This window comes from Cebidichthys violaceus, unplaced genomic scaffold (assembly GCF_023349555.1).
Source record: "Cebidichthys violaceus isolate CVI_PGR_0920_01 unplaced genomic scaffold, fCebVio1.0.p SCAF_110, whole genome shotgun sequence".
In the NCBI taxonomy this organism is placed as follows: Eukaryota; Metazoa; Chordata; class Actinopteri; order Perciformes; family Stichaeidae; genus Cebidichthys; species Cebidichthys violaceus.
The window spans coordinates 64,144-91,222 of NW_027176275.1; the positions used below are offsets into that span (position 1 = coordinate 64,144).

The following is a 27,079-nucleotide window of genomic DNA, read 5'->3' on the forward strand; positions in this document are numbered from 1 at the left end:
GCCAGCAGGTGGCTCTCATTCAACAAACAAAACGTAATGCACTCTGCACACTGCACGTAGTCACAGTGAACGAGTTCCGCTGTCACAACACACAATGACAGACTCGGGGACAAAGTATAAAATATTCAAGTTTTTAAAGATTATTATAAGTAGTCTCCTCGTCGCGGTCTTGCTGCTGTTCACCATAGCGTCTATCAGGACGCTTTCACTGGACGTCAATGTCGGACTTCAACTCGCACATTGGGAGAAGACCAACAACATCTCGCTCGTCATAGGCCACCGACAGCGCGAGGAGCTGCTCGCAAATTTTAGAGGTAATTTTTTTTTCTTTTTCCGCTCGCTAGTATAACATATGCAAGTATGAATGCGTGTTGCACTGCGTGGACAGTAGCTGCAAAGGAAAGCCGTCAGTGACCGACGCTAATGAGCGATATATATATATATATATATATATATATATATATATATATATATATATATATATATATATATATATATATATATCTATATCTCGTTTGTTTGTGTCCAGAGGCGATCCGGATCCCCACCGTGTCGTTCTCGGAGAAGGAGAGCAACACCACCGCGCTGCTTGAATTTGACAGGTTCCTCCGAAAAGGTAACTTTTGAATTAAAAAAGGCTGCAACCAAGAACGTTGAAAGGTGTGTGTGTGTTACGTTAGTTACGTAAATGCCGTAAATGTAGCGTAACAGTTGAGCCGGGAACCCCCCGGTCAATGGGTTCCCTTTCATGACAGGTCGTTTGTTTACGTCACTCAATAAAGCCCAATTCATGCCGTTGCGTTCTTTTAAGGAAGGTTTCCTGTCATTTAACATCAAGTATCACTCTTGAGCGTTGTTAACGGCTAACGTTACAGTATTGTCATGTGACATTTAATACAGGTTTTTGTCATTACACTTAAATTGTTTCCGTATAGGCCAAATTAAGTTGCTCAACCGGTGGTCCAAAACCCCAAAGATATTCTAGATATTATTTTTTTCTTCTTTAAAAACGACTCACTTGTCAAAATACCTTCCTTTTAGTTTTTAAATATTTTTTTTGTTCATTGACTAATTGAATAATCAACTGATTTCCGCTTTACTTACTGTACAATAATACAGATATTGTCTATTAGGAAGAATTTAAAGAAATGTGTTTGTTCCCTAATTTTGTGGGCTCACAGCAGACAAATAAAAAAAAAAGATATATATAATATTAAAGCTACAGACGCCGCGTTATCATGACTTTTAGTCCAAAGACGCTTGATCCTACATTTGCCATAATGCAACGAAAGAAAAGCATCTTTTTTTTTGTTAGACACAGGTTATCTTTGCAGACTCTCGCACTCCTGTCGAGTTCCACATGACGTTATACACCTTTTTTCATAGGCTGAGTATTAAACCGACCTTAATTTGTAAATACCTCACCTGTTCGCCCTTTAAGCTTGTTCTCTTCTTCCCGTGTCAGCCTTCCCGACGGTTTTCTCTTCAAGCTTGGTTCGTCATGAACTGGTGGCCAACTACAGCCACCTGTTTTGGGTGCAAGGATCACGGTCCGACCTGGTGCCATACCTGCTGCTGGCCCACATAGATGTAGTACCTGCCTCCGAGGCGGATGGCTGGGAGGCCCCACCATTTTCTGCCGAGGAGATGGATGGCTTCATCTATGGTAGAGGGACCATAGACGACAAGGGCTCTGTAATGGTGCGACAACATGAAATATTTTGTATGAGATGAATTGGAATTATTCACTTGTCATGTGCCAACCAGACTAATCCAGAATTCTTTATTTCTTCCAGGGAATTCTCCAGGCGCTGGAGTACTTACTGATTAAAGGCTATGCTCCATGCAGAGGATTTTACATTGGTCTCGGTCATGATGAAGAAGTACTTAAGATATTCTTCAAACTCTCTCTCTTTGAAATTATGAACTTAAGATAATATTTAAACTATTATCGATGTGTGTTTTTTTAAAGGTCGGTGGTTCCAAGGGGGCAATGAACATAGTGCGTGAACTGAAGCTGCGTGGTGTGCAACTGTCGTTTGTCCTGGACGAGGGCCTGGCTGTACTTGATGGAGTCATCGGTGGTCTTCAAGGACCTGCTGCACTGTGAGAACCCTTTTTATGCTCTTGTGGAAACATGATGTTTAGTTTGCAGACTTTACATGTTTAAAAAAAAAAAAAAGCAAACAGAGTGGACCAAGCCTGACGTCACAGCATAAAATTGCATGTCTCCATTAAATTGTATACAAAATAATATAGGGGTTTAACAGTTTTTTTTAACAGTAATTTCTTTGCGTTTTGTGTTTTGCAGAATTGGGATAAGTGAAAAGGGTTCGGCGACTGTAAAGCTTAGTGTGTCTATGGTCCCTGGTCACTCCTCAATGCCTCCCAGGGAGACCAGCATTGGGATCATGGCTGCAGCAGTCAAAAGGTGAGCGGTACATCATCTTCATCGACTGTTTTCATCCTTATGAATTCTTGTTAGTCTTTGCGTTTCTGCAGAACAATATGTTTAACTACATTCTACATTTTTGTATTACTCTTCAAACTACATCTAATATTGTAACGGTGTCATGCTATTGCCTCAGACTAGAGGAGAACCCTATGCCAAGATTATTTGGTCATGGGCCTGAACATGGAACATTTGAGCATCTGGCGCACAAGGTGAGAGGAAGCAGCTCCTTGTTCATCGTTGTCATCACTTTTAACAGCATATTAGATCATTTCTGTTGTTACGCAGTTACTCGTTCTTTGTTTTCAGTTCGGACTCCCAATGAAGTTCATTATGACAAATTTGTGGCTGTTTGCCCCACTCTTAGGCAGGTAATTACACCCTAAAATTGGTTTATCACATTTCCTTCTGATTGTGTCCATTGGAATAAATCATTTAGCATAGTTTTACGTTACAGGGTACTTGAAAGAAAACCGGAGACTAACGCCTTCGTAAGGACAACCACAGCAGTCACCATGTTTAATGCAGGAGTTAAGGTACAGTTATTCATTCTGAAATAAAGGAGGATTCACAGGAATTGATTGTGAATTAGATTGCAAGCCTTTTTAGTTTTCCTAAATTCTTTCCCACCATGTAGGTGAATATCATCCCGTCCCTCGCTGAGGCTTATGTAAATCTACGAATCCACTCAGCGCAGTCCCTACAAGAGGTAGTCAGAAGTTTGATTCTCCTTTTTGAGAATTCCCTATGTCTCTTCATGACTATTTTTGGAGTTGATTTTTTTTGCTGTCACGTCTAGGTCCTGGACCTAATCCAGTCCACAGTGGGGGACCAACGAGTGAAGATGGAGCTTGTTGATGGATTTGACCCCTTGCCTGTGAGCTCTATGGATGAGAAGTCCTTTGGCTTCCAGATCATTAAGAAAACCGTGTTGGACATGTTTCCAACAGTTACGGTTGCTCCAGGTAGACTCCAGACGGACGTGATTGTATAAAAATGTGGTTGGTGAGGTCAAAATATGAAATAACTTCTTTTGATATCATGTGTTTATGTTCAGGTGTCTGTATTGGAAACACAGACAGTCGACACTTTAAAGACCTGACGAATGATATCTATCGCTTCGCCCCTGTCTGGTTTAAACCAGGTGATGCTCAAAGGTAAGGATTTAGTTTGTCTAATACTGGATACAGATAGTCTGAACAAAGCCCGCTGCAGTGAGTGTAATAAACTGCTTGACCAGAGTAATATCTGGCAAAATGAACAAAAGAGCTTTCTGCTCTTGGTAACACTTTTATGTCACAAACTTGTGATGCAATGATGTGACCTACTTGTACTGTTTAGACTTAAAGTCCTGGTTGAACAACTATAATATTATTCAGAGTTTTACTGTATGTATGGAACCAACCGTAAGCCCAGTTTGCCGCTCAGCGTTGGTGATTAAAAAGCTATCATCCTGCAAGAACAGCGCAAGGAAATTGTATAAATTAAACGTATTTTCTCCTCTTAGATACCATAACTTGTTTTTTGTTTTTCTTAGATTCCATGGCATCAATGAACGGATTTCCAAAAAGAACTACGAGGAGCTTGTAGTATTTTACTTCAGTCTGATTCAAAACTGTGACATTCAGAGGCTCCCTGAGCCTCACAGCTCTATCCATGAACTCTAAGGAATAGACAGTTTGGGTAGAAATGCAATCAAAAAGTCTTTGTTATTTGTAATCTGATTAATTTCAACAGCACCCAACGGGACCTTGACTTAATGTATTGGTCACTACATTTAAAATAAAATGATGTCATTCTGCATTTTAGAGCGAGACGGTACACTTTTATCGGACCTTGTTCTGATAAAAATGATCATAAAATCACTATGTAGAGCAATTTTCTGATAGTGTTGTAATGATTTTTTAAATTTTATCATGGTCTAATTTCATGAAACTGATACATTTTTTTTTGTTGGGCTGCTAATAATATTGTTATACTTGAAATCATGACGCTACGTGTAACATGAATGAAATGACTGCATAAATACATTTTGGCTGCTAATAGCAGAAAATATAAAAAGATGCTTCTTTCTGTAGAAGTGCTGAATGCTGATGTTTATTTCCTCCTGGTGATCAACTACAGAGGTTTTTAAAGAATTCTGTACAATCACTGACTGGATCTTTAAAATTAATTGGGATTTGTAAAAGGCAAGTTTTTTTTTTGAGACAGGCATTGTTTAAAATTACAACAAATAACATTTGATGATATGCTCGTTGTCATGTGATATTTTATTTCATTCTTGACATATTACACAATACACGTACAAAAGCACAATTTCCCCAAAGTGTATGAAAAAGAAAAAAAGCTAGTTTACGATCCAGACTTGTGGGACTTTTTAGAGAAAAAGCTCCGTCATAGAAGAGAATTAATAGAGATGATAGACAATAGCTTTTATTAATACACCTTTATGTTAAGAACTATATATTACCTCTCATGTAAAATAATATTAGTGAAGCATGCTCATTTAAGGCCAGTTAAAGCATTTGCAGTTATTTAAGTAGACTAATGTAGGGGAGCAGTTTTGGACAGAAGTAACGTTATTGAATCTGGACCCATAACCGATAAATAATTAATAATTATAACATTTTGATGGATCGCTTCTATTTTAACCGGCACAGCTTTTCTAGCCTTTACGTCACTTGTTCGGCGGTCCAGCATTGCCCTTGACTCGAGTGAGATAGTCTCACACACGGGGGCGACGAGGAGAGTGACCCAATAGTCGAAGATGTACGTGAGTCAGAGAAGTTATTTCACATGGCGTTCTCCAAAAAGAGAAATGTGGACAGCAAGACCAGAGCCTTTAACCAAGAATGCACAGACTCCTATATGTTCCCACAGGCAGTTCAAAACCAGTCTCATACGCTGAGAGACTGTGGCAATTATTAAATGCAGCAATGTGAAGTGCCACTACGATACAAAGCACAACTCCTTTAAGTAAACATACCCATTCACACCCGAAATTAAGGCACAGAAAAATAAACCTTAGAGCCCAATATGATCAGAATCCTAACATAACATATTTAACTGTCCAACAATGCTGTAATCAGAGAGGGGAATAGAGCTGAAACAAGTGGTTTCCAAAACCACAGATATAGTCCCTGCATCAAATGTTCTCTTTTTAGAAGATGAGAATAATATGGATATCTTGGCTTTTTTGATTGACATCACACCTAAATTAAATGAATATAAAGCTGCAGGGCATGGACAGTTCAGTTAAATACATTTTTGATTTTAGATATTGTTTGGATATTATTCAGTTGAACTTTCTTTTATTTTATTTGACAGTGAGTTGTTGACTACATACAGATGTTAATACAACTTTTGGCTAAATCAATATATATGGCACAAAATCATAGAGTAAATTAGACATTATTGTGATGTTCCGGACTTTTGCATGAGGAAATTCTCTCTAATTGGACCTCGATGACGTTTAATTGAATACCCTTGCAGCATCTGTGTCATTATGGACGACAAATCTCTAGCTCTCTAACAAACCCATACAATAGTATTAGATACACATATAATAAAATAGATATGCAACAACCACATACTTACGTATTTGTAACAGCCATATAAATAAGTATTTATTAAAAAACAAGAACATACACACCAGACTGATTTAAATACACCTTAAATTAAAAGACAACAATTGTAAATACACAATAAGTTGTATTGATACATTTTAAAGCATTTCTTTTATTTATCTCAAAGGTGAAGAATCAGAAATTGTAAATGTAACAGATTTTGACAATCCCCCCCCCCCCCATTTTTTAATGTGGAAAAATATTACCCCTTACATATGAATACAGACGCTGTCCGCTTCACTAAAGACCGTACCATCTTGACAACTGAGCACGAAAGCTCTTGAAGGAGAACATTGGTAAAATTTTGTTGGGTCACCGGGAAAGGCAAAGTGCCCTTGGATCAATCCATCACAAGGGTTTTCAGATCCTCCAGACTGGGTAGTTGTGGTGGTCGTTGTAGGGGGAGTTGTGGTAGTTGGGGTTGTGGTAGTCGGAGTTGTTGTGGGAGTTGTAGGGGGAGTTGAGGTTGTCGGAGTTGTTGTGGTCGTTGTAGGGGGAGTTGTGGTAGTTGGAGTTGTGGTAGTCGGAGTTGTTGTGGGAGTTGTGGTAGTTGGAGTTGTTGTGGTCGTTGTAGGGGGAGTTGTGGTTGTCGGAGTTGTTGTGGTCGTTGTAGGGGGAGTTGTGGTAGTTGGAGTTGTTGTGGTCGTTGTAGGGGAAGTTGTGGTCGTTGTAGGGGGAGTTGTGGTAGTTGGAGTTGTTGTGGTCGTTGTAGGGGGAGTTGTGGTTGTCGGAGTTGTTGTGGTCGTTGTAGGGGGAGTTGTGGTTGTCGGAGTTGTTGTGGTCGTTGTAGGGGGAGTTGTGGTAGTTGGAGTTGTTGTGGTCGTTGTAGGGGAAGTTGTGGTAGTCGGAGTTGTTGTGGTTGTTGTAGGGGGAGTTGTGGTAGTCGGAGTTGTTGTGGTCGTTGTAGGGGCAGTTGTGGTAGTTGGAGTTGTTGTGGTCGTTGTAGGGGAAGTTGTGGTCGTTGTAGGGGGAGTTGTGGTAGTTGGAGTTGTTGTGGTCGTTGTAGGGGAAGTTGTGGTCGTTGTAGGGGGAGTTGTGGTAGTTGGAGTTGTTGTGGTCGTTGTAGGGGGAGTTGTGGTAGTTGGAGTTGTTGTGGTCGTTGTAGGGGGAGTTGTGGTAGTCGGAGTTGTTGTGGTCGTTGTAGGGGGAGTTGTGGTAGTCGGAGTTGTTGTGGTCGTTGTAGGGGGAGTTGTGGTAGTCGGAGTTGTTGTGGTCGTTGTAGGGGGAGTTGTTGTGGTAGTCGGCATTGTTGTGGTAGTCGGCATTGTTGTTGTAGGGGTAGTTGTAGGGGTAGTTGCTGTGGTGGTTGGCATTGTTGTAGGGGTAGTTGCTGTGGTGGTCGGCATTGTTGTGTTCATGGTAGGGGGAGTTGTGTTTGTGGTAGGGGGAGTTGTAGTGTTGAGGCTAGGAAAACCTAAAAGAATGAGAGTCAGATACTGTGTTAATGTTTTGAAAAATAAATGTGATCTTGATGAGGGACCAATATACAGTAAAAATCTGTGATCAGGAGATCTCCATTAATGCTTTCTATTCTCCAATCTCTGAAAATGCTTCATTGTGAACAACAAATCCATTATTTAACGTTAACGGAGCTCTCCTCTTGCCAGCTTTGAGCAGCTGCTTGGCGGCACAGTCCTGCATGGCTAAATAACGGAGCTAACAGCATAGCAACATTATGAACTACTAACTTAGTCAGACTCACAGGCCTATTCTATTGTAATTCATTCCCATGTTGGTGCTCAGATTAAACACGGTAAACAGCTTTTCTACCAACAGCTCAGGATCTCTCCGTAGCGCAGTTCTGCTTATAAAGGAGTGAACAGCGAATGTATGAAGGTTTCATTTAGTTATATTATTGTGCCTTCAAGCTTGAAACAGTAAAAATGAGTATTGAGCGAGGGTAAATTATTAATTAATTATCATATCTTCAAATGTAATCTTGTAAACTGTAGTTATTGGCCAGAAACTTGAATTAATACAGATGTTTCAACAGCAATATAAAATACATATTAGAGATGGAATTTTGACTCTTTAACTTTATTACACTATAGCTCAAAGCAGCTTATAATACATTATTAACAAAGTTAAAGGACATCATTAAGAATTGTTTTGACATTTATTTTTTAATCCGCCTATATTTTGTATTTCCGACAAGTAAGTTTGGCTAACCAACAAGTAAAATACCTTGGGACAAGTGGCTGAAAAAGCTTAATGTCAAGTCTCTGCGATGACAGGATACGATGTAAATGTTTTGCATTTGGGTTACCTGGAACCAGCATATCATGCAGGTGGCTGATGAAAGGGCATTTGCCCATTTTACAGAACTGTCCAGTAGTGTCATCCAGGTCCAGAGACCAGACAAAGGCTCCTCCAAAGTTGTTAGTTTTTAGGTAAGTGACCTGAGAGGATGAGGAACAACACATTTCAACAGCTGATGTCACGTTGACAACATATTTATTTCACCAGATTGTGTACAACCAGTCATTTGCGAAGGAATTATTGAACAACAGCGTGAACTGAACAGATGACTACCTTAGTATCAAGACTGGCTTGGTTGTCAAATCCAACCCACTGATTTTCTGTGACAGCAAATGGAACTCCCTGATCAACAATCAGCTGGGTAGGAACCCCTTCAATATAAAGGCAAGTCTGAAAAGAATGTTTAAATATCATAATTAGATCCAATGTATTCATTCAAACAGATATTTGTCACACCAAATAAAGTAAAATTGGTTAGTTTATAATAAAGCTATTTATGTTAATTAATAATATTCACAGCTTGCTGTTTTACCTCATAATAGGCCCAGAATCCTTCGTCACCGGTGTAGCAGCCTTCTTCACCAGAACCATTGATTGGTGCACCAACACCCCCGGATGCAGTGGCGAGGCTAAAAGCACGCCCATATGCCGCTAACCCCAAGTTTAGCTTTTGTGCAGGTGCTCCCTGGTCCCGCCAGTACCGCATGGCAAAGTCCTACAATGTGGAGAAAACTAAACAATTAAGATGAAAGGACATCTCTAAGTAGGAAGGTGTTTAAACAGTTGAAATATGAATCCTGTACTTACAGTGTTCAAGTAGATTTCATCTCCAGTGTCTTGGGATCCGTTGTATAAGGGGCTGTGATGTCCTGTGACAATTTCCATGGGGCCGTGAAAGTCAAATGTCAACACATTAATGAAATCCAGATACCTGTTAAAATGCAGAGGAGATCACGTTAACCAAAACAGCTAATCATGGGTATAATGTCAAGTATTACTTTAAATTAGTTTTACTTGGCAATCTCTGAGACTTCATAGCTGTCATCGATGATGTCTTTCTCAGCAGAGACACTAGCAGTGATGATTAATCTGTCACGGACAGTTGCTGTTCCTTCAGCCACAAAGGCCTCATTGAGCTCCTATACAACACAGAAGCATGGTTCAGTTTCTTTTAAATGTTTAAAACAACATTTGAATGCATAGTTAACAAGAGTCACTAACTAAGACGGCGTTGTATCCGGACCTTTTCATAAAGGTTTATTCAGTATGTATATTTCTGACAGAAGATAAATTCAGGATCTGACCTTGCACAGCAGTGTGAATCTCGGCTTGTCCATTGGTTGGCTTCCAGGTCCTCCAGGGTACCTCCAGTCCAGGTTTAGCCCATCAAACCCATTTGCTCTCAGTAGTGTGATCGCAGACTCTATGAACCTTTCTCTGTTTCGTTCTGATGCCACCATTGTACTGAATCTGGTAAACATTTAAACCAAACAGTGCTCTCAAGAAAACACACCACATACTGCATTTAAATGTTCTGTTTTAATAACACAAAGAGCACAAAGTAATATGTGGTAAGACAAATATACAGCCATAGATACGATCTGGTCAACACGCGTTTTCATTTATTATGTAAGTTATTGTGTAAGTGATGAAAATAAACCACACTATGATCTACTTAACTATAATGTGCAGTTACTATCCTCATAATTAGTATAGTAAGTAAAAGAGTAGGGGTAAAATAAAAACGCATGTAAAAAATGTTTTCCTTTGGGCCTCAGAGGGACAGTTCACCCCGAAATCTAAATGACATTTTTTTTGTATCATACCTGTAGTGCTTTTAAGCAATCTAGATGAAAAATACATTTGAAAAAAATTGAAAGCAGTTCCTACATGAAACGTAAGAGAGTCATTATCTGCGGAAGGGAATATTCCTGATCATTTCAAGACCTACTACAAAGTCAATTCACAGGTTCACTCTTACTCAACTCGTCAATCTTCACATCTTCATCCTCCTAAAATACTTACTAGCAGAGGTAAATTTTCAATAAGATTTAGGGGAACCATTATTACATAATTATGGAATGACTTTTCCCACCTAACAAAAAAATATCCCTCTATAAAATGTTTCAAAAGGTGCCTAAAATATAATCTAATTGCTGTTTTGTAAAAAAAAAAAAAATTGTTTTTAGTTTTTTTGTTTTATGTATTAGTGTTAGTTTTTCTTGTTTTAGCTGTTATATTACATTTATAGTTGTTTTTACTCATGGGGACTTGTAGCATTACCATTGCGCAGGAGTTACTGCAGATGTATAAACCAATATCCCTGAACAAACACAAGCCCATGCTTACTTTCACACGCACACACTCGTCACAATTACATTATTTTTTCTTTCTCTTCTTTCTTTTGTTGTTTATAACATAATGTCTTATGCATATTGTCTTTATGTTGTTTGTAATTTTGTTTATGTTTTATGTTTGTACATTTTTATATTATATAGGTGGAGGCTTTAAATAAGCCCAGTTGGCTTTCTGCCTCTTCCTGCACTATGATATTAATTTATCTCTGTTATGTTTGTTTATTTTAAATTTTATTGTTGGAATTGTGCAAAAAAAAAAAAAAGACATTGCAATTGATTTGTTTGTGTTTTTTTCAGTTTGTTTGTGTTTTTTTGGTTCTTTGAGGACCAAAAGCCGAGTGCCATAAAGTCCAATTATATTTGAGAGAAGGCAGGCAGGATGTCTACGGCCTACAACTTCAAAACGTGTCAACTAAATGAAAATAATTTCAATTCATTATTTTAATCTGGTGTTTGCAGATACCAAGAATACTGACCACTTTTATGTGCACCTATCTGTGTGATTCTTTTCCAGCAGCCTGTTTTTGGTTTCACATGATGTAATGAAAATATCAGGTATAAATATTTGTGCTTGTTGAACTATGTTTTAGTGTATTTTCATTATTATGTAGATTCTGAATATTTTCATCCCATAGGCCATTTAGCATGTGCTGATTGAATCATGAAATGAACTTATGTAGGTAATCAAACATCAGCATCTCTCCTTGTGCTACTTCATTTGTATGAAACAATGCACTATGCATGCTGTGCAAAGCACAAAATTACAGCATCATTGGGCATAGCACTTTTTTTGTTCAGCAAAATACCAGCATGTTGAAGTGTTGCTTATACTTTTCTTTGCACGGACACAAAAAGGGCCGACATGTTACTGTGAGTAACTTACTTCTGTGTGTCAAAGGTCAAACCTCCAACCGCCAACAGGGTTTTGAGCTGTGGATTGCTGTGGGAACATAAAGGTTTCATAATGATTGTTTGACAAAACACAAAATCAACATCATTTCCACAAACTGTATAGACTAAAGCGCTGACCTGTCTTTGAGGTCATTGAATGCCTGATAGCGTTGTACGTCAGCTGCATTGCTGGGCACCAGCTCTCTTTGGTTGTTAACGTCAGAAAAGGCATATATCAGATGTGTACACTTGTTTGGATCGATATCTGAGATCATGAAGTTCCCATTGCCCTCTCTATTTCCAGCCTCGCTGTTATAGTAACACACCAGCCTGGAGGAGGAGGCTGAGACATGGAAGAAAATAATGATGGATTCAATTAGTCATTGTTTATCTACTAATACAACTGTTGAGTATGATTAATGCATGTTATATACTTACCAAAGCTGGAGATGATCAAACAGAGACCTTCAAAGTGGGTTAAAAATCAAACTTAACAGGTCAGTTCACCCAAATGACAAAATAAAATCCACAGGTTTTCTCACAAACTTCTACTAGTCTCTAGCATTTGTTAGGTTTGGTTTTATTTGTCCGGGTTAATGAGATATTACTCAATCAGAAACTGTGCTTTTGTTATTTGAAAGTAGTAACCCTTTATGGAAACAATAACTTGACAAGCGTATCTTACCTGTAATTAGAGTGAGCTTGCACATGTTGTCACTATGTAGATAAGCAGAAGAAATAGACAAAAAATGTTTAATATGCAGAGTCCTAGTATGTGTGTCCCCATATAAAACTGCTATGTCTGCCCCATCGGCTGATTAGTGTTGCTCTGCGTTGAACTCATATGGCGGATATTGCTTATAACGCCATCCCGACCACGGTGTTGATGCAGAAGAATGACACCCACCCACCGATTGCCCCCCCAGGTTTACCTTTTGGCTCTGTCAGCACTGTTGCCTTTCTCAGCATTTATGCTGTTAGCACTGTTAGCTTCTAGCTGCCGGCTCAGCCACCATGTTGAGAAACATGCTCTGAATTTGGATTTTAGCACCTTTAAACTGTTGCCTGTTGCATATCAAGTCTTAATAAATGAATTCTAGATCAGTACCTAAACCATTTGTTTTATTAAACTCAAGTTCTTTCTTCATTATAATTGCATTCAAACTGTTAATCAGTCTCATTAATGTCTGTCATGATTATGTGATAATCATGATAACAATAATGTTGTTTTGAGATGTTTATCCAACATGAGGGAGGTTGTTGCAAACCATGTACAATTGTGTCACAGGGCGAGCTTGGAATTCACCTCAGAAATCAGTTACTTTCATTTATAATCTGACTTTAATTTACAAAACAAACATCAGGGTAAATCAGGGACACACATCAGAGTTTAAAAACAGGTGTCTAGTAATCATGATCGTGAAATTCACATTTTTCAGGCACAGTTACTGTTTTCTAACCCGCAACAAACAGTAGCAAAGCATTAGTTACACAGTATCAGTAAGTATCAGTCAGTGGCTACAAAATGGTCCAGAGTATTTTAGCAGTTTAAAGACACTCGTCACTGCCATATTGTGTACATTTTGACACCTGTAGCATAAATCAGAAATGACACTTCAACAGAACCACACAACATAGCATTTAGTTTCATCGAACTATAAATAAGTTTAAATGTTTTTTGTTAAAATCGGAGCTAAAGAGACACTATAAATATAATGGTGAACAAAACATATATTGTCTCTCTACTGTGACTGGAAACTGAAGCATGTCTTGCTGCATTTTTTAAGGTCGTCAGCTGACAGGGTGTGGCAGTTAAGTAGGGTGGGGATAATTACTGCAATGATCTAGTTCACCATTATAAATGTGCACCAGAGGACACTCAAAAGCTCATCATTTTGAAAGTTTAAGTATTTAGTTCAAGAACAACCAAAGGACGGTGGCAAACAATGGTCTTTATTATTTTAATATTAACTTTAAAGTTTTGAGACTGTTGCACGTTGTACCTGGATATTGTTACCTCAACATTAAGTTTCTCGTCGTCCCTTGTGACAGCTGACGATTAGCATCGTCTTTAGATAGATAGGTCAGTTTTATATTTGGTGGTGTGTCCTTAAGTGCCACCACACGCCTAGCTGCGGACAGTTTGTGGGTTTACCTAAAAGTATTGGAACGGTTATTTGGATGCCGCACACAGCTGCGTTTTTGCATTTAATGTATAGCCAACAGCCATTGATGTTGTCAGCACCCAACCAAAACATTTAAGAGATTTTCTCAAAGAGTATTAACCCAGGTAAGCACTCTAGTTGTGATCCTTCCTAATACCACAAGTTTGGGCAGATGATATGTCTTGTGAAAAATGTTGGATAGAAGGATAGTTATTGCTCAGCATATTTTAATACCTGCTTTAGCAATGCTGGTTTGAAAGGAGTGTGAATGGAAAACACAACTGTTCTATCACATAGTCAAACCAAAGCACCCGCTTCCTGGAGCCATGATATGTTCACCTTGCTTTAACAGGTAATACAACACACAACCAAAACTTTAAATACAACACAACGGCAACATACAGCTATTGAATGTCAAAAGTATCGGTATTAAGTGTATAGGAGATTAGTGATAACATTAAATCCAACTAAATTAAAAAAGAAAGTCTGCACAGTGTCTGCTGGTTAAAACCTCCTTAAAATGTGATTAGTTTAGCTAGTTTGAGAGATTGAGTATAGAAATATACATGGTAACAGCAAAGAAATTAATGAAAATGTGGTTTGTTAAAATCAGAATAAAAGAGATACTTACAAATATGATTGAACGAAGCATATACTGTCTCTCTACTGTGATGGATGACTGGCAGATGACAGGCTACTCTCTTTTAATAAGGTAGAGAGCTGAAAGGGTTTGGCAATTAACTAGGGTGGGGATAATTACGGCAATGTTCCAATGTGCTAATTGTACAGTGATGGAATGTGGGACAGCGGAACAGTCACCTCATGCCAGGCCCTTTCCACTATGTTCAAGTCTGACGTCTGTTAAGGAGGTTATTTCTGTCTAATAGGGGGACTGAGAGACCATAATTATAAATGTGCACCAGAGATTGATTCAGGGCACAACAACCAAAAGACAATGGAAAACAATGGTTTAACTTCTTTTTCATCATAATATCTAATTAATTGTAATCAAAGCTTTATTTATGTTAGCTGTATTGAACTTTTCAGGGGAAAACAAAAGAACTATAACAACGTATTTGGGCCATCAAACTGCTGACCCACAACCAAAAAACTAATTTAAAAAGCTTTGATTTAAGTATGCAAATCTTAGATGTTTACTATTATAATATCTATTGAAACGCTAAATAATATTTGAGATAGCAGCAAGCTTTATATATAAAATTAACATTTATAATTTCTGCATATTAAACGTGGTTTCGGTTGTGACATGATTGTTTTGGTCATGACAAAAGGGAACATTTAATCCTTTGTTTGGGGAAAATAAGCAAAACTTTAGCAGTTATGCAAATTTAAAGACATTTTATTGTAAACTCCATGTTAGTTAACACGTCACTCTCCTTTAACCTTTTTACTCCTTGCCTTATCTCTCTCAAAAAAAAGTATATTTAAAATGGACAAAAACAATCAGGAATTGTTCCTAGACCATAAGGATTATTATGCATATTTTTGGTCTCTTTTGAGGGTGAGAAAAAAGAAAACTTAAGAATTTGTGATTCCTCTGAGGGTAAACTTATTCCAGAATAAATGGAGATGCACCAAAGGAAAAAAAAATATTTTGTATCCTTTCCTAGTATAGAATCTTAATTTCAAAGGCAATATCACCATTATAACCAAGATCTATGAATATTGATGCAACTGGAGGCTGCTTTGAGGAGAATTTCAGGCCAAGCCAATATGGTGGCCTGTCTGTCATGTCATGTAAGTAACTAAATCTGTCAATTTTAGCTAAAGCAACATAGGCTTTGATAAAATACTAAAATAAAAGCCTTTGTCATCGGCTTTGATAAAATATAAAAAAATACGCAAAATTTGACTTAATGTAACTACAGGGGTGGACCCACTACCTGGTCTGTTGGGGAAAGGTCCATGTCAGAAAGACCCTTCTTTTTTTACAACACACATCCAAATAAAGGAAAAATACAAGTCTGCAAGTTATAAGAGAAACATTCATTCCTTGGATATTATACAATTTACAAACATACAAAGTTTGGGGGAAATTACACATTTATTTCAAGATGTTTCCATCTCTGACTGAATTGGATCAATTCCTTAAAATGGTTGTTTCTCTGAGATGATCAGTCAAAAGGTTGCTTTTGACCTGTAGTTCCTGGGCATTTGGTAATATACTTCCTGTAATAAAAAATAATTTTCATATGACGTGACATGACATACGTATGTCAAGTTAATTGTTAGTAATTGTCAAAGTAGTAACAATACATTCACAGAACAAAGCTAGAATCAGTAATGAAAACAGGACCATTGTCATCAATTAATGTCTAATTACACATGAGTCACAAATTCACCAACAAGAACACACCCACACTTCAATGCCAAAGTTATACAATTATACAAAAGCAAATAGCACACACACTTAATTGGGTTACCTACCACCTTGTTATTACTATTCTCTAGTGACAAACGGTAGTGAACCGTGTATTTACAGTGGTCATTGGCTGTGTTACGCCCACTGACTTAACTCTGCCTCTTTTTAGAAGAGAGCTGTGTCTGGGTTTCAGGTCTGCCATGCCCCTTTACATCGCTGAATAACCCACACCTGAGAGTCCTCAGTCCATCACTGGATCTGGGGGTTGATATTCAGCTCCGCTGATGGACTGAGGACTCTCAGGTGTGGGACATGGGTACAGGGTAGGACAGAATAGCATCCACCTTTGCAGTCACAGGACGCACTTGCCCAAGGCCAACCTGCTTCCCCAAATAGGTCACGACAGCCTTTCCGAAATCACATTTCTCCAGGTTCAAAGTCAGAGATGCTTGAGCTAAACAGGCAAACGCAGCTGTTAAAGTATTTATGTGATCAGACCAGTAGGAGGAGTACACTACCACATCTAAGTACACATTACAGTTAGGAATGTCACCCAGCACGAGATTCATGAGCTTTTGAAAAGTGGCTAGGGCATTGCGCATCCCAAAAAGCATCACAGTGTACTGGAGAAAATGATCAGGTGTGACAAAAGCAGAGATGTAAGAAGCTTTGGACGTAAGAGGAACCTGCCAGTATCCTTTCAACAAGTCTAGCTTGGTGATGTAGGTAGCTGCACCTATACTATCCACACAGTCCTCCATCCGAGGCAAAGGAAAGAAAGTTTTGCACCTCACGAAAGTCTGTGCAAAACGAGAAGAACCATCAGACTTAGGGGTCACTACTTAGGGGTTAGGGGCAAGAAGAACTCCATGAGCTCCTACTGGGTGTGGCTAAACCATTTTCAATTAAGTACTTCACCTCTTTCTTCATCAGCTCCCTTTTTGGTATAGGACACCGGGAAGCATTAATTGGGGAAGCATTACCAACGTCAATATCGTGCTCCAACACAGTGGTACGTGAGGGCACATCTCCGCAAAGAGTAGGGTTAGACTGAATTAGCCTCCGTACATTCCTGATTTTGGGAATCAGGAAAATAGGAGAGGTGGGTTTCAAGATTATCAAGGATTGGCGAGTTAGGCAGCCTACCACATTGTTGAAGGTCGTCACGCAACTTCAACCCATCATTAGCATGATCTGCCAAAATGGACACCAGAGAGATGGAGGAATATGTGGTCGTAGGCTCAGGCTGCTTCTCGTTTGGATCCTGGTCATTCGCTAATTCTGTGTGGCTTTGTAGCACAAGGCAGTAAAACTGCCTGTGTCAAAGCACACTGTATATAATCCATTGGGCTCAATAATAATCCGCGCTTCTCCTCACACAGCGTTGCCAACACCTGCGCAAAAAATACACCAAAACGTGTGGCCTGATCGGGAATGGTGTGCAATGACTTTTCTCAGAGATTCGCCCAGCGGTTTTCCCGAAAATCCCAAAAAACAGAGCAAAATTGACCCATTGACTTGAATGGGGTTTCGTCGTGAAGAGAGCTAAAAGAACACTTAACTTTGGACCCATATTGACCAGCCATACTTTAGCGTAGAAAAATGATTCAAAGTTTAAAACGTAGACAAAATGATGGACGTTATTGAGCCAAATGGACATTTTGATAGCTAGCACAGTTTTAATGAAGTCACAGATTAAGTTTCAGGAAAATTTTGGGTCTGTTTCAGATTTTATAATGGGTGTGTATTGCATGGAATGTTCAGCTCTAGAGTGAGGGCATAACTGTCAGAGTGGAGCAGAGCAGGAACATTTTCTGTGATTTTTCCAAACAAATTGCTCCCATTCCCACAATTTTTACACTTTATACACCATTTTTGGCCAAAAAGCTTGGAAATGTTGTGCTGGTCGCAGCCAAGTGTTTATGGAATCCAACGGACTTACGCATTTGTGTCAAAGAGCCACAGAGCGACATGAACTCCAACCGACTGCTCCATTAGACTCCATGTTAAATCAGATCACTAATTTCTCAAAGAAAGCGGACGGTACCAGTTTTGTAACTTGCGCTGGAGCTCACATTTTTAACACCACAAACATAAAAACCACATCTAGGCGTTCAGCAGAATCTTATCTTTCTCATGATACCACATTTTGGCACTCAGGCTTCTGCTTTTTGTTGTTAAAAGGAGGCAGGATTTTTGTTCAAAATCACTCTTTACTTTAACATTTCTTGATCAGTCTCCCTGTTACACCAGGTGCGTCATCACCTGGCAACCAGTTACACACACGCACACTCTCTCTCTCTCTCTCTCTCTCTCTCTCTCTCTCTCTCTCTCTCTCTCTCTCTCTCTCTCTCTCCACACACACACACACATGACTTGGAAATATTCAGTCAAAGGCATTGTTAGACCTCCTGTCTGTCTGTCTCTCTCTATGTCTGTCTCTGTCTGTCTGTGTCTGTCTGTCTCTCTCTATGTCTGTCTCTGTCTGTCTGTCTGTCTCTCTCTCTCCCTCTCTGTTTGCCTGGGTCTGTGTGTCTGTCTGTCTGTCTGTCCAAGGATATTGGTTTAACTTTTTCAAGAGTATGAATCTAAAATGCAGAAACAAGAGAAGCGATATCTCAATTGAACCTGAACGACACTACCGGTAACATCGGCGTGTGTATATATTGCGACGTCTTCGGGCAGTAGCAGCCACACTGTCAAAATTTCCTGCGGAATTTTCTAGTTAGCAATGATGTTTAGCATGCTTTCATGCTAAACTAAATGCATGTTAGCATTGCCATTGGGAGCATGCATACTGATGCTAGTGTTGTGTTCTATGAAGAACTTCCGGAGGAACAAAGACATCTTGGATCAAAAGTTATAATAAAGCGTATTTAATAAAGTAAAAAGCGTTGTGAATAGAGAGTACAAAGTCTCAGCTGAGGATTCGCCGGCTTCTGCAATCCACAGCCTGCTGAGCAGTTTCCTGTCTCTTGAACCCTCGAATTCCAAGCAGAGTACTTTGGGTTTAATGCTAGTGAAGGATATTATAAACAAACTTATAACCCGGCTCATTAATCTTACTATTGATAAAATGCATTCAGTGTAATACCAGTGTACCACTATGATTTTGAAACTATGTAATTAATAAAGAAATGTTATTAGTATAATACTCCATTGTACCACCAGGAATTTGAAACTATGTAATTAATAAAGAAATGCATGCAGTATAATACTTGATGGTACCGCCACGTTCGTTGGCGGAGAAACATTTGAAATGACGAGTTACATTGAACGCATCATTCAGTGTAATACCTCATGGTACTTTATATGCTCAATAGGCTATATATTACTCAATAATACATCATCATTAATTTGTTGATTTATATTTTGTATTAAAAATCTGAATTTGCAACGTAGCCTAACTTGTAACTAATATTCTCAAATAAATGAAGTATACATTTACATAAAATGGAAATACTCAAGTAAAGTACTAATACCTCGAAATATCACTGACAGCATTACACCCATTGAAACTAAAAATAGAAAAACAAAAGGCCCTTTTGGGGAAATTAAGTGGTTGTCAGGCAGTTCAAGAGAAAGTGTCAGCAGGTAGATCGACAATGGAGAAAGACGAAATTTCAAGTTCAACACGTTATCTACAAGGATAGACTAAATTACAACAGCAAAGAAATTAAAGTTCAACATGTTATCTACAAGGATAGACTAAATTACAACAGCAAAGAAATTAAAAAGGCCAGACAGTCTTTTTTCTCTGAATTTATTAACAAGAATAGCAATGATTGGAAAGTGCTCTTTTCTACTATCGATCAACTTATCAATCCAACATCTCAAACCTAATCAGAGATGCTGCCCACTGAAAAATGTGAGCAATTCAACACATTGTTCGTTACAAAATGATTGACAGAACATTAGTACCAAAAACTGTCTATGAAACTTACAGCATTTTTTTTAATTCAACATTATTAACTTATACATTTAGTAATATGTATTTGTATTTATCCACATGTACACTATGTAAATATATGCAACATCTGTGTCATTATGGAGGACAAATCTCAAAGGTGAAGAATCAGAAATTGTAAATGTAACAGATTTTGAATGTGGAAAAATATTACCACTTACGGATGAACACAGACGCTGGCCTCTTGATTAAAGACCGTACCAGCTCCACATGTGATGATGAAGAATCAGAAATTGTAAATGTAACAGATTTTGACAATCCCCCCCTCCCCATTTTTTAACGTGGAAAAATATTACCACTTACGGATGAACACAGACGCTGGCCGCTTCACTGAAGATCGTAGGAGCTGGACATGTTCTGATGAAAGCTCCTATTGGAGAACATTGGTAAAATTTAGTTGGGTCACCGGGAAAGGCAAAGTGCCCTTGGATCAATCCATCACAAGGGTTTCCAGATCCTCCAGACTGGGTTGTAGTTGTTGGTATTATGGTACTGGGAGTTGTTGGGGTCTTGGTCATGATTGGAGTTGTGGTAGGGGGAGTTGTAGTGCTGAGGCTAGGAAAACCTAAAAAAGAATGAGAGTCAGATACTGTGTTAATGTTTTTTAAACTCTGTTAATCACATAATATTTGCATATACATGAGCATGGCTGCGAATATCTCTTAATAGAAAGAGCACACATTTGCTTTCTTCATTATAAAATAGTATATGTAACGTAATTACTGAATGCTGATGGCATTCAATCAAATGCACTAAAAACTGCCACTCCAGGCTAGGCTCAACATTAAGAGTTGCCCGCTTGCACTGGGCAAGTAAACTCTGTGTTCAGGCCATTGGAATGCGTCATGCAGTTGTCCTATCGGGCATGTGAAAAATAAATATGATTTTGATGAGGAGCCGATATACAGTAAAAATCTGTGATAGGGAGATCGCCATTAATGCTTTCTATTCTCCAATCTCTGAAAATGCTTCATTGTGAACAACAAATCCATTATTTAACGTTAACGGAGCTCTCCTCTTGCCAGCTTTGAGCAGCTGGTTGGCGGCACAGTCCTGCATGGCTAAATAACGGAGCTAACAGCATAGCAACATTATGAACTACTAACTTAGTCAGACACATAGGCCTATTCTATTGTAATTCATTCCCATGTTGGTGCTCAGATTAAACACGGTAAACAGCTTTTCTGCTGACAGCTCGGGATCTCTCCGTAGCGCAGTTCTATTTATAAAGGAGTGAACAGCGAATTTATGAAGGTTTCATTTAGTTATATTTTTGTGCCTTCAAGCTTGAAACAGTAAAAATGAGTATGAGCGAGGGTAAATTATTAATTAATTATCATATGTTCAAATGTAATCTTGTAAACTGTAGTTATTAGCCAGAAACTTGAATTAATACAGATGTTTCCACAGCAATATAAAATACATATTAGAGATGGAATTTTGACTCTTTAACTTCATAACACTATAGCTCAAAGCAGCTTATAATACATGATTAACAAAGTTAAAGGACATCATTAAGAATTGTTTTGACATTTATTTTTTAATCCGTCTATATTTTTTATTTCCGACAAGTAAATTTGGCTATCTGGCAAGTAAAATACCTTGGGGCAAGTGGCTAAAAAAGCTTAATGTCAAATCCCTGCCATGACAGGATACGATGTAAATGTTTTGCATTTGGGTTACCTGGAACCAGGATATCATGCAGGTGGCTGATGAAAGGGCATTTGCCCATTTTACAGAACTTTCCAGTAGTGTCATCCAGGTCCAGAGACCAGACAAAGGCTCCTCCAAAGTTGTTAGTTTTTAGGTAATTGACCTGAGAGGATGAGGAACAACACATTTCAACAGCTGATGTCACGTTAACAACATATTTACTTCACCAGATTGTGTACAACCAGTCATTTGCGAAGGAATTATTGAACAACAGCGTGAACTGAACAGATGACTACCTTAGTATCAAGACTGGCTTGGTTGTCAAATCCAACCCACTGATTTTCTGTGACAGCAAATGGAACTCCCTGATCAGCAATCAGCTGGGTAGGAACTCCTTCAATATAAAGGCAAATCTGAAAAGAATGGTCAAAAATCATAATTAGATCCAATGTATTCATTCAAACAGACATTTGTCACACCAAATAGAATAAAATCGGTTAGGTTATAATAAAGCTATTTATAGTAATTCATAATATTCACAGCTTGCTGTTTTACCTCATAATAGGCCCAGAATCCTTCTTCACCGGTGTAGCAGCCTTCTTCACCAGGACCATGGGCTGGTGCACCAACTTCACTGGATGCAGTGGCGAGGCTAAAAGCACGCCCATATGCCGCTAACCCCAAGTTTAGCTTTTGTGCAGGTGCTCCCTGGTCCCGCCAGTACCGCATGGCAAAGTCCTACAATGTGGAGAAAACTAAACAATTAAGATGAAAGGACATCTCTAAGTAGGAAGGTGTTTAAACAGTTGAAATATGAATCCTGTACTTACAGTGTTCAAGTAGATTTCGTCTCCAGTGTCTTGGGATCCGTTGTATAAGGGGCTGTGATGTCCTGTGACACTTTTCCAGGGGCCGTGAAAGTCAAATGTCAACACATTAATGAAATCCAGATACCTGTTAAAATGCAGAGGAGATCACGTTAACCAAAACATGACAACAGCTAATCATTGGTATAATGTCAAGTATTACTTTAAATTAGTTTTACTTGGCAATCTCTGAGACTTCATAGCTGTCATCGATGATGTCTTTCTCAGCAGAGACACTAGCAGTGATGATTAATCTGTCACGGACAGTTGCTGTTCCTTCAGCCACAAAGGCCTCATTGAGCTCCTGTACAACACAGAAACATGGTTCAGTTTCTGTTCAACATGTTATGTTTTCATAAAGGTTTATTCAGTATGGTATATTTCTGGATATATATATATATCCAGATATATATATATATATATATATATATATATATATATATATAAATTCAGGATCTGACCTTGCACAGCAGCGTGAATCTCGGCTTGTCCATTGGTTGGCTTCCAGGTCCTCCAGGGTACCTCCAGTCCAGGTTTAGCCCATCAAACCCATTTGCTCTCAGTAGATTGATCGCAGACTCTATGAACCTTCCTCTGCTTTGTCCTGATGCCACCATTGTACTGAATCTGGTAAACATTTAAACCAAACAGTGCTCTCAAGAAAACACACCACATACTGCATTTAAATGTTCTGTTTTAATAACACAAAGAGCACAAAGTAATATGTGGTAAGACAAATTACGATCTGGTCAACATGCTTTTTTAATTTTTTAGGAAAAGTGATGAAAATAAACCGCACTATGATCTACATAACTATAATGTGCAGTTACTAACCTCATTATTATTAGTATGGTAAGTATTAATAAAAGAGAAGGGGTAAAATAAAAACGCATATAAAAATTGTTTTCCTTTTTGCCTCAGAGGGACAGTTCACCCAATTGATTTATGTATCTGTTTGTGTTGAAATAATTCTGATATTCTGATATTATTATGTAGATTCTGAATGTTTTCATCCCATAGGCTATTTCGCATGTGTTGATTGAATCATGAAATTAACTTATGTAGGTAATCAAACATCAGCATCTCTCCTGTGCTACTTCATTTGTATGAAACAATGCACTATGCATGCTGTGCAAAGCACAAAATTACAGCATCATTGGGCATAGCACTTTTTTTGTTCAGCAAAATACCAGCATGTTGAAGTGCTGCTTATACTTGTCTTTGCATGGACACAAAAAGGGCCGACATGTTCCTGTGAGTAACTTACTTCTGTGTGTCAAAGGTCAAACCTCCAACCGCCAACAGGGTTTTGAGCTGTGGATTGCTGTGGGAACATAAAGGTTTCATAATGATTGTTTGACAAAACACAAAATCAACATCATTTCCACAAACTGTATAGACTAAAGCGCTGACCTGTCTTTGAGGTCATTGAATGCCTGATAGCGTTGTACGTCAGCTGCATTGCTGGGCACCAGCTCTCTTTGGTTGTTAACGTCAGAAAAGGCGTATATCAGATGTGTACACTTGTTTGGATTGATATCTGAGATCGTGAACTTCCCATCGCCCTCTCTATTTCCAGCCTCGCTGTTATAGTAACACACCAGCCTGGAGGAGGAGGCTGAGACATGGAAGAAAATAATGATGGATTCAATTAGTCATTGTTCATCTACTAATAAGACTGTTGATTATGATTAATGCATGTTATATACTTACCAAGGCTGGAGATGATCAAACAGAGACCTTCAAAGTGGGTTAAAATCAAACTTAACAGGTCAGTTCACCCAAATGACAAAATAAAATCCACAGGTTTTCTCACAAACTTCTACTAGTCTCTAGCATTAGTTAGGTTTGGTTTTATTTGTCCGGGTTAATGAGATATTACTCAATTAGATTTCTTCATCCACCCCAATACATTGAAGGTGAAGGGAATTTAATTTTACATTTTAATAATTCAACAGCAATGTGTATTATGGGTAATCAACACTATGTGTTGAGTGGATTATTCAGAGTAATAGCTACACTGTTTCTGGAAAGAGTTGCCAGTGAATTTTCGAAATGCAATTTTTCAGTGGAACCACAAACCAAATTCCATTAATTCTCACTGTAGTCTGAGGGACAGAAACATAAAGTAAACAAAAAGTGTCTGCATAGCTAGATACCAATGGAGGTAAGTGAGAAACTGTGCTTTTGTTATTTGAAGGTAGTAACCCTTTTATGGAAACAACAACTTGACAAGCGTAGCTTACCTGTAATTAGAGTGAGCTTGCACATGTTGTCACTATGTAGATGAGCTGAAGAAATAGACCAAAATGTTTAATATGCAGAGTCCCAGTGTGTGTGTCTTCATATAAAACTGCTATGTCTGCCCCAACGCCCACCTGCCGATTCCAACCAAATACAACACAACGGCAACATACAGCTTTTGAATGTCAAAAGTATCGGTATTAAGTGTATAGGACATTAGGGATAACATTAAATCCAACTAAATAAAAAAAAGAAAAAGTCTGCACCGTGTCTGCTGGTTAAAACCTCCCTAAAATGTGATTAGTTTAGCTAGTTTGAGAGATTGAGCAAGTATAGAAATATACATGTCAACAGCAAAGAAATTAATGAAAATGTGGTTTGTTAAAATCAGAATAAAAGAGATACTTACAAATATGACTGAACGAAGCATATACTGTCTCTCTACTGTGATGGATGACTGGCAGATGACAGGCTACTCTCTTTTAAGGTAGAGAGCTGAAAGGGTTTGGCAATTAACTAGGGTGGGGATAATTACGGCAATGTTCCGATGTGCTAATTGTACAGTGATGGAATGTGGGACAGCGGAACAGTCACCTCATGCCAGGCCCTTTCCACCATGTTCAAGTCTGACGTCTGTTAAGGAGGTTATTCCTGTTTAATAGAGGGACTGAGAGACCATAATTATAAATGTGCACCAGAGATTGATTCAGGGCACAACAACCAAAAGACGGTGCAAACAACGGTTTAACTTTATGTACGTTAGCTGCATTGAACTTTTCAGGGGAAAACTAAATAATACGTCATTTAAAAAAAAAAAGAACTACAACAACGTATTTGGGCCATCAAACTGCTGTCCCACAACCAAAAAACTAATTTGAAAAGCATTGATTTAAGTATGCAAATCTTAGATGTTCACTATTATAATATCTATTGAAACCCAAAATAATATTTGAGATAGCAGCAAGCTTTATAAAAATTAACATTTATAATTTCTGCATATTATTCCATTGTTGTTTTTTTGAAAATATCTTTTGGATTTTAATGACAGTGAAATAAAAAAAACAAAAACATTTATTTTACATTTATCTTGTATTTACAGAAACTGTGTTTTAGTTCATGGGCTGAGATGATTTTAGCAACATCCCCACATTAGATCAGGAAGAATGTCTACGTCCCTCTCTCTCATGGTGGCATGGTGAGTAGATAGGTCCCAACATTTTGAAATAAATGTGTTCAAAAGTCTGAGTGCAACTTTAAGGAACGTTACTACCAAACGCCTGTTTTCTGCAATTAGGCAGATTTTTTAGGTCTAATTGCAGTAAATGTTGTTGTTTGTACAACTGTTCAGAACTGCTAAACGTGTGCCAACTAGCATCTTTAAGGAAGGCTCAAAATGATCTAACATTGTCACTATCAAAACATGGTGGAATTTCGGTTGTGACATGATTGTTTTGGTATTGACAAAAGGGAATATGTAATTCTTTGTTTGGGGGAAATAAGCAAAACTTTAGCAGTTTAGCAGACAAAAATAATCAGGAATTGCTCCTAGACCATAAGGATCATAATGATGCATATTTCTGGTCTCTTTTGAAAGGTGAGAAAAATTAAGAATTTGTGATTCCTCTGAGGGTAAACTTATTCCAGAGTAAATGGAGATGCATCAAAGGAAAACATTTTTTTTAATCCTTTCCTAGTATATAATCTTAATTTCAAAGGCAATATCACCATTATAACCAAGATCTATGAATATTGAGGCACCTGAACATCTTTGTGACGTAATTTGGACACCATCTATCATTGTGACTTTTAGTAACTACAGGGATGGACCCACTACTGTGTCTGTAGTGGGGAAAGGTCCATGTCAGGAAGACCCTTATAACACATATGCAACAAATAAAGGAAAAATACAATGGCCCAGTTGTTTCTCTGGCATGATCAGTCAAAAGGTTGCTTTTGACCTGTCGTTCCTGGGCATTTGGTAATATACTTCCTATAATAAAAAAAACATGTTTAAAACAACGTCATATGATGTAAGTATGTCAAATGAATTGTTAGTAATTGTCAAAGTAGCAACAGTACATTCACAGAACAGAGCTATAATCAGTAGTAATGAGAACAGGAACATTGTCATCAATTAATGTCTAATTACACATGAGTCACAAATTCACCAACAAGAACACACCCACACTTCAATGCCAAAGTATATAGTATTGTAA

At 38.2% G+C, this 27,079-nt stretch overlaps 4 protein-coding genes across 4 annotated transcripts; 1 reads left to right on the forward strand and 3 right to left on the reverse strand.

The window, feature by feature from the left end:
- The first annotated feature begins 47 nt into the window (after window positions 1-47).
- On the forward strand, window positions 48-4,701 carry pm20d1.2 (peptidase M20 domain containing 1, tandem duplicate 2). The gene is made up of 13 exons (XM_068705199.1): window positions 48-314; window positions 530-616; window positions 1,466-1,701; window positions 1,797-1,883; window positions 1,973-2,106; window positions 2,312-2,431; window positions 2,589-2,664; window positions 2,762-2,823; window positions 2,910-2,988; window positions 3,090-3,161; window positions 3,252-3,417; window positions 3,510-3,609; window positions 3,990-4,701. The coding sequence occupies exons 1-13, from the start codon at window positions 95-97 to the stop codon at window positions 4,117-4,119; spliced, it is 1,569 nt and encodes a 522-aa protein (XP_068561300.1). The 5' UTR covers window positions 48-94; the 3' UTR covers window positions 4,120-4,701.
- A 1,717-nt stretch (window positions 4,702-6,418) lies between these two features.
- LOC137868409 (uncharacterized) lies at window positions 6,419-7,719 on the reverse strand. The gene is made up of 2 exons (XM_068705181.1): window positions 7,672-7,719; window positions 6,419-7,408 (listed from the first exon to the last, which is right to left on the reverse strand). Exons 1-2 carry the CDS (start codon window positions 7,717-7,719, stop codon window positions 6,419-6,421), a joined length of 1,038 nt encoding a protein of 345 aa, XP_068561282.1.
- Window positions 7,720-7,844: 125 nt separating this feature from the next.
- Window positions 7,845-12,295, reverse strand: LOC137868413 (acidic mammalian chitinase-like). The gene is made up of 10 exons (XM_068705185.1): window positions 12,271-12,295; window positions 11,724-11,928; window positions 11,578-11,634; window positions 9,642-9,807; window positions 9,352-9,476; window positions 9,145-9,268; window positions 8,870-9,052; window positions 8,611-8,727; window positions 8,345-8,477; window positions 7,845-7,879 (listed from the first exon to the last, which is right to left on the reverse strand). Exons 1-10 carry the CDS (start codon window positions 12,293-12,295, stop codon window positions 7,845-7,847), a joined length of 1,170 nt encoding a protein of 389 aa, XP_068561286.1.
- Window positions 12,296-16,432: 4,137 nt separating this feature from the next.
- Window positions 16,433-24,890, reverse strand: LOC137868415 (chitinase-3-like protein 2). The gene is made up of 11 exons (XM_068705186.1): window positions 24,866-24,890; window positions 24,033-24,237; window positions 23,887-23,943; window positions 23,081-23,246; window positions 22,799-22,923; window positions 22,584-22,707; window positions 22,309-22,491; window positions 22,050-22,166; window positions 21,784-21,916; window positions 20,594-20,665; window positions 16,433-16,587 (listed from the first exon to the last, which is right to left on the reverse strand). Exons 1-11 carry the CDS (start codon window positions 24,888-24,890, stop codon window positions 16,433-16,435), a joined length of 1,362 nt encoding a protein of 453 aa, XP_068561287.1.
- Between the last annotated feature and the right edge of the window lie 2,189 nt (window positions 24,891-27,079).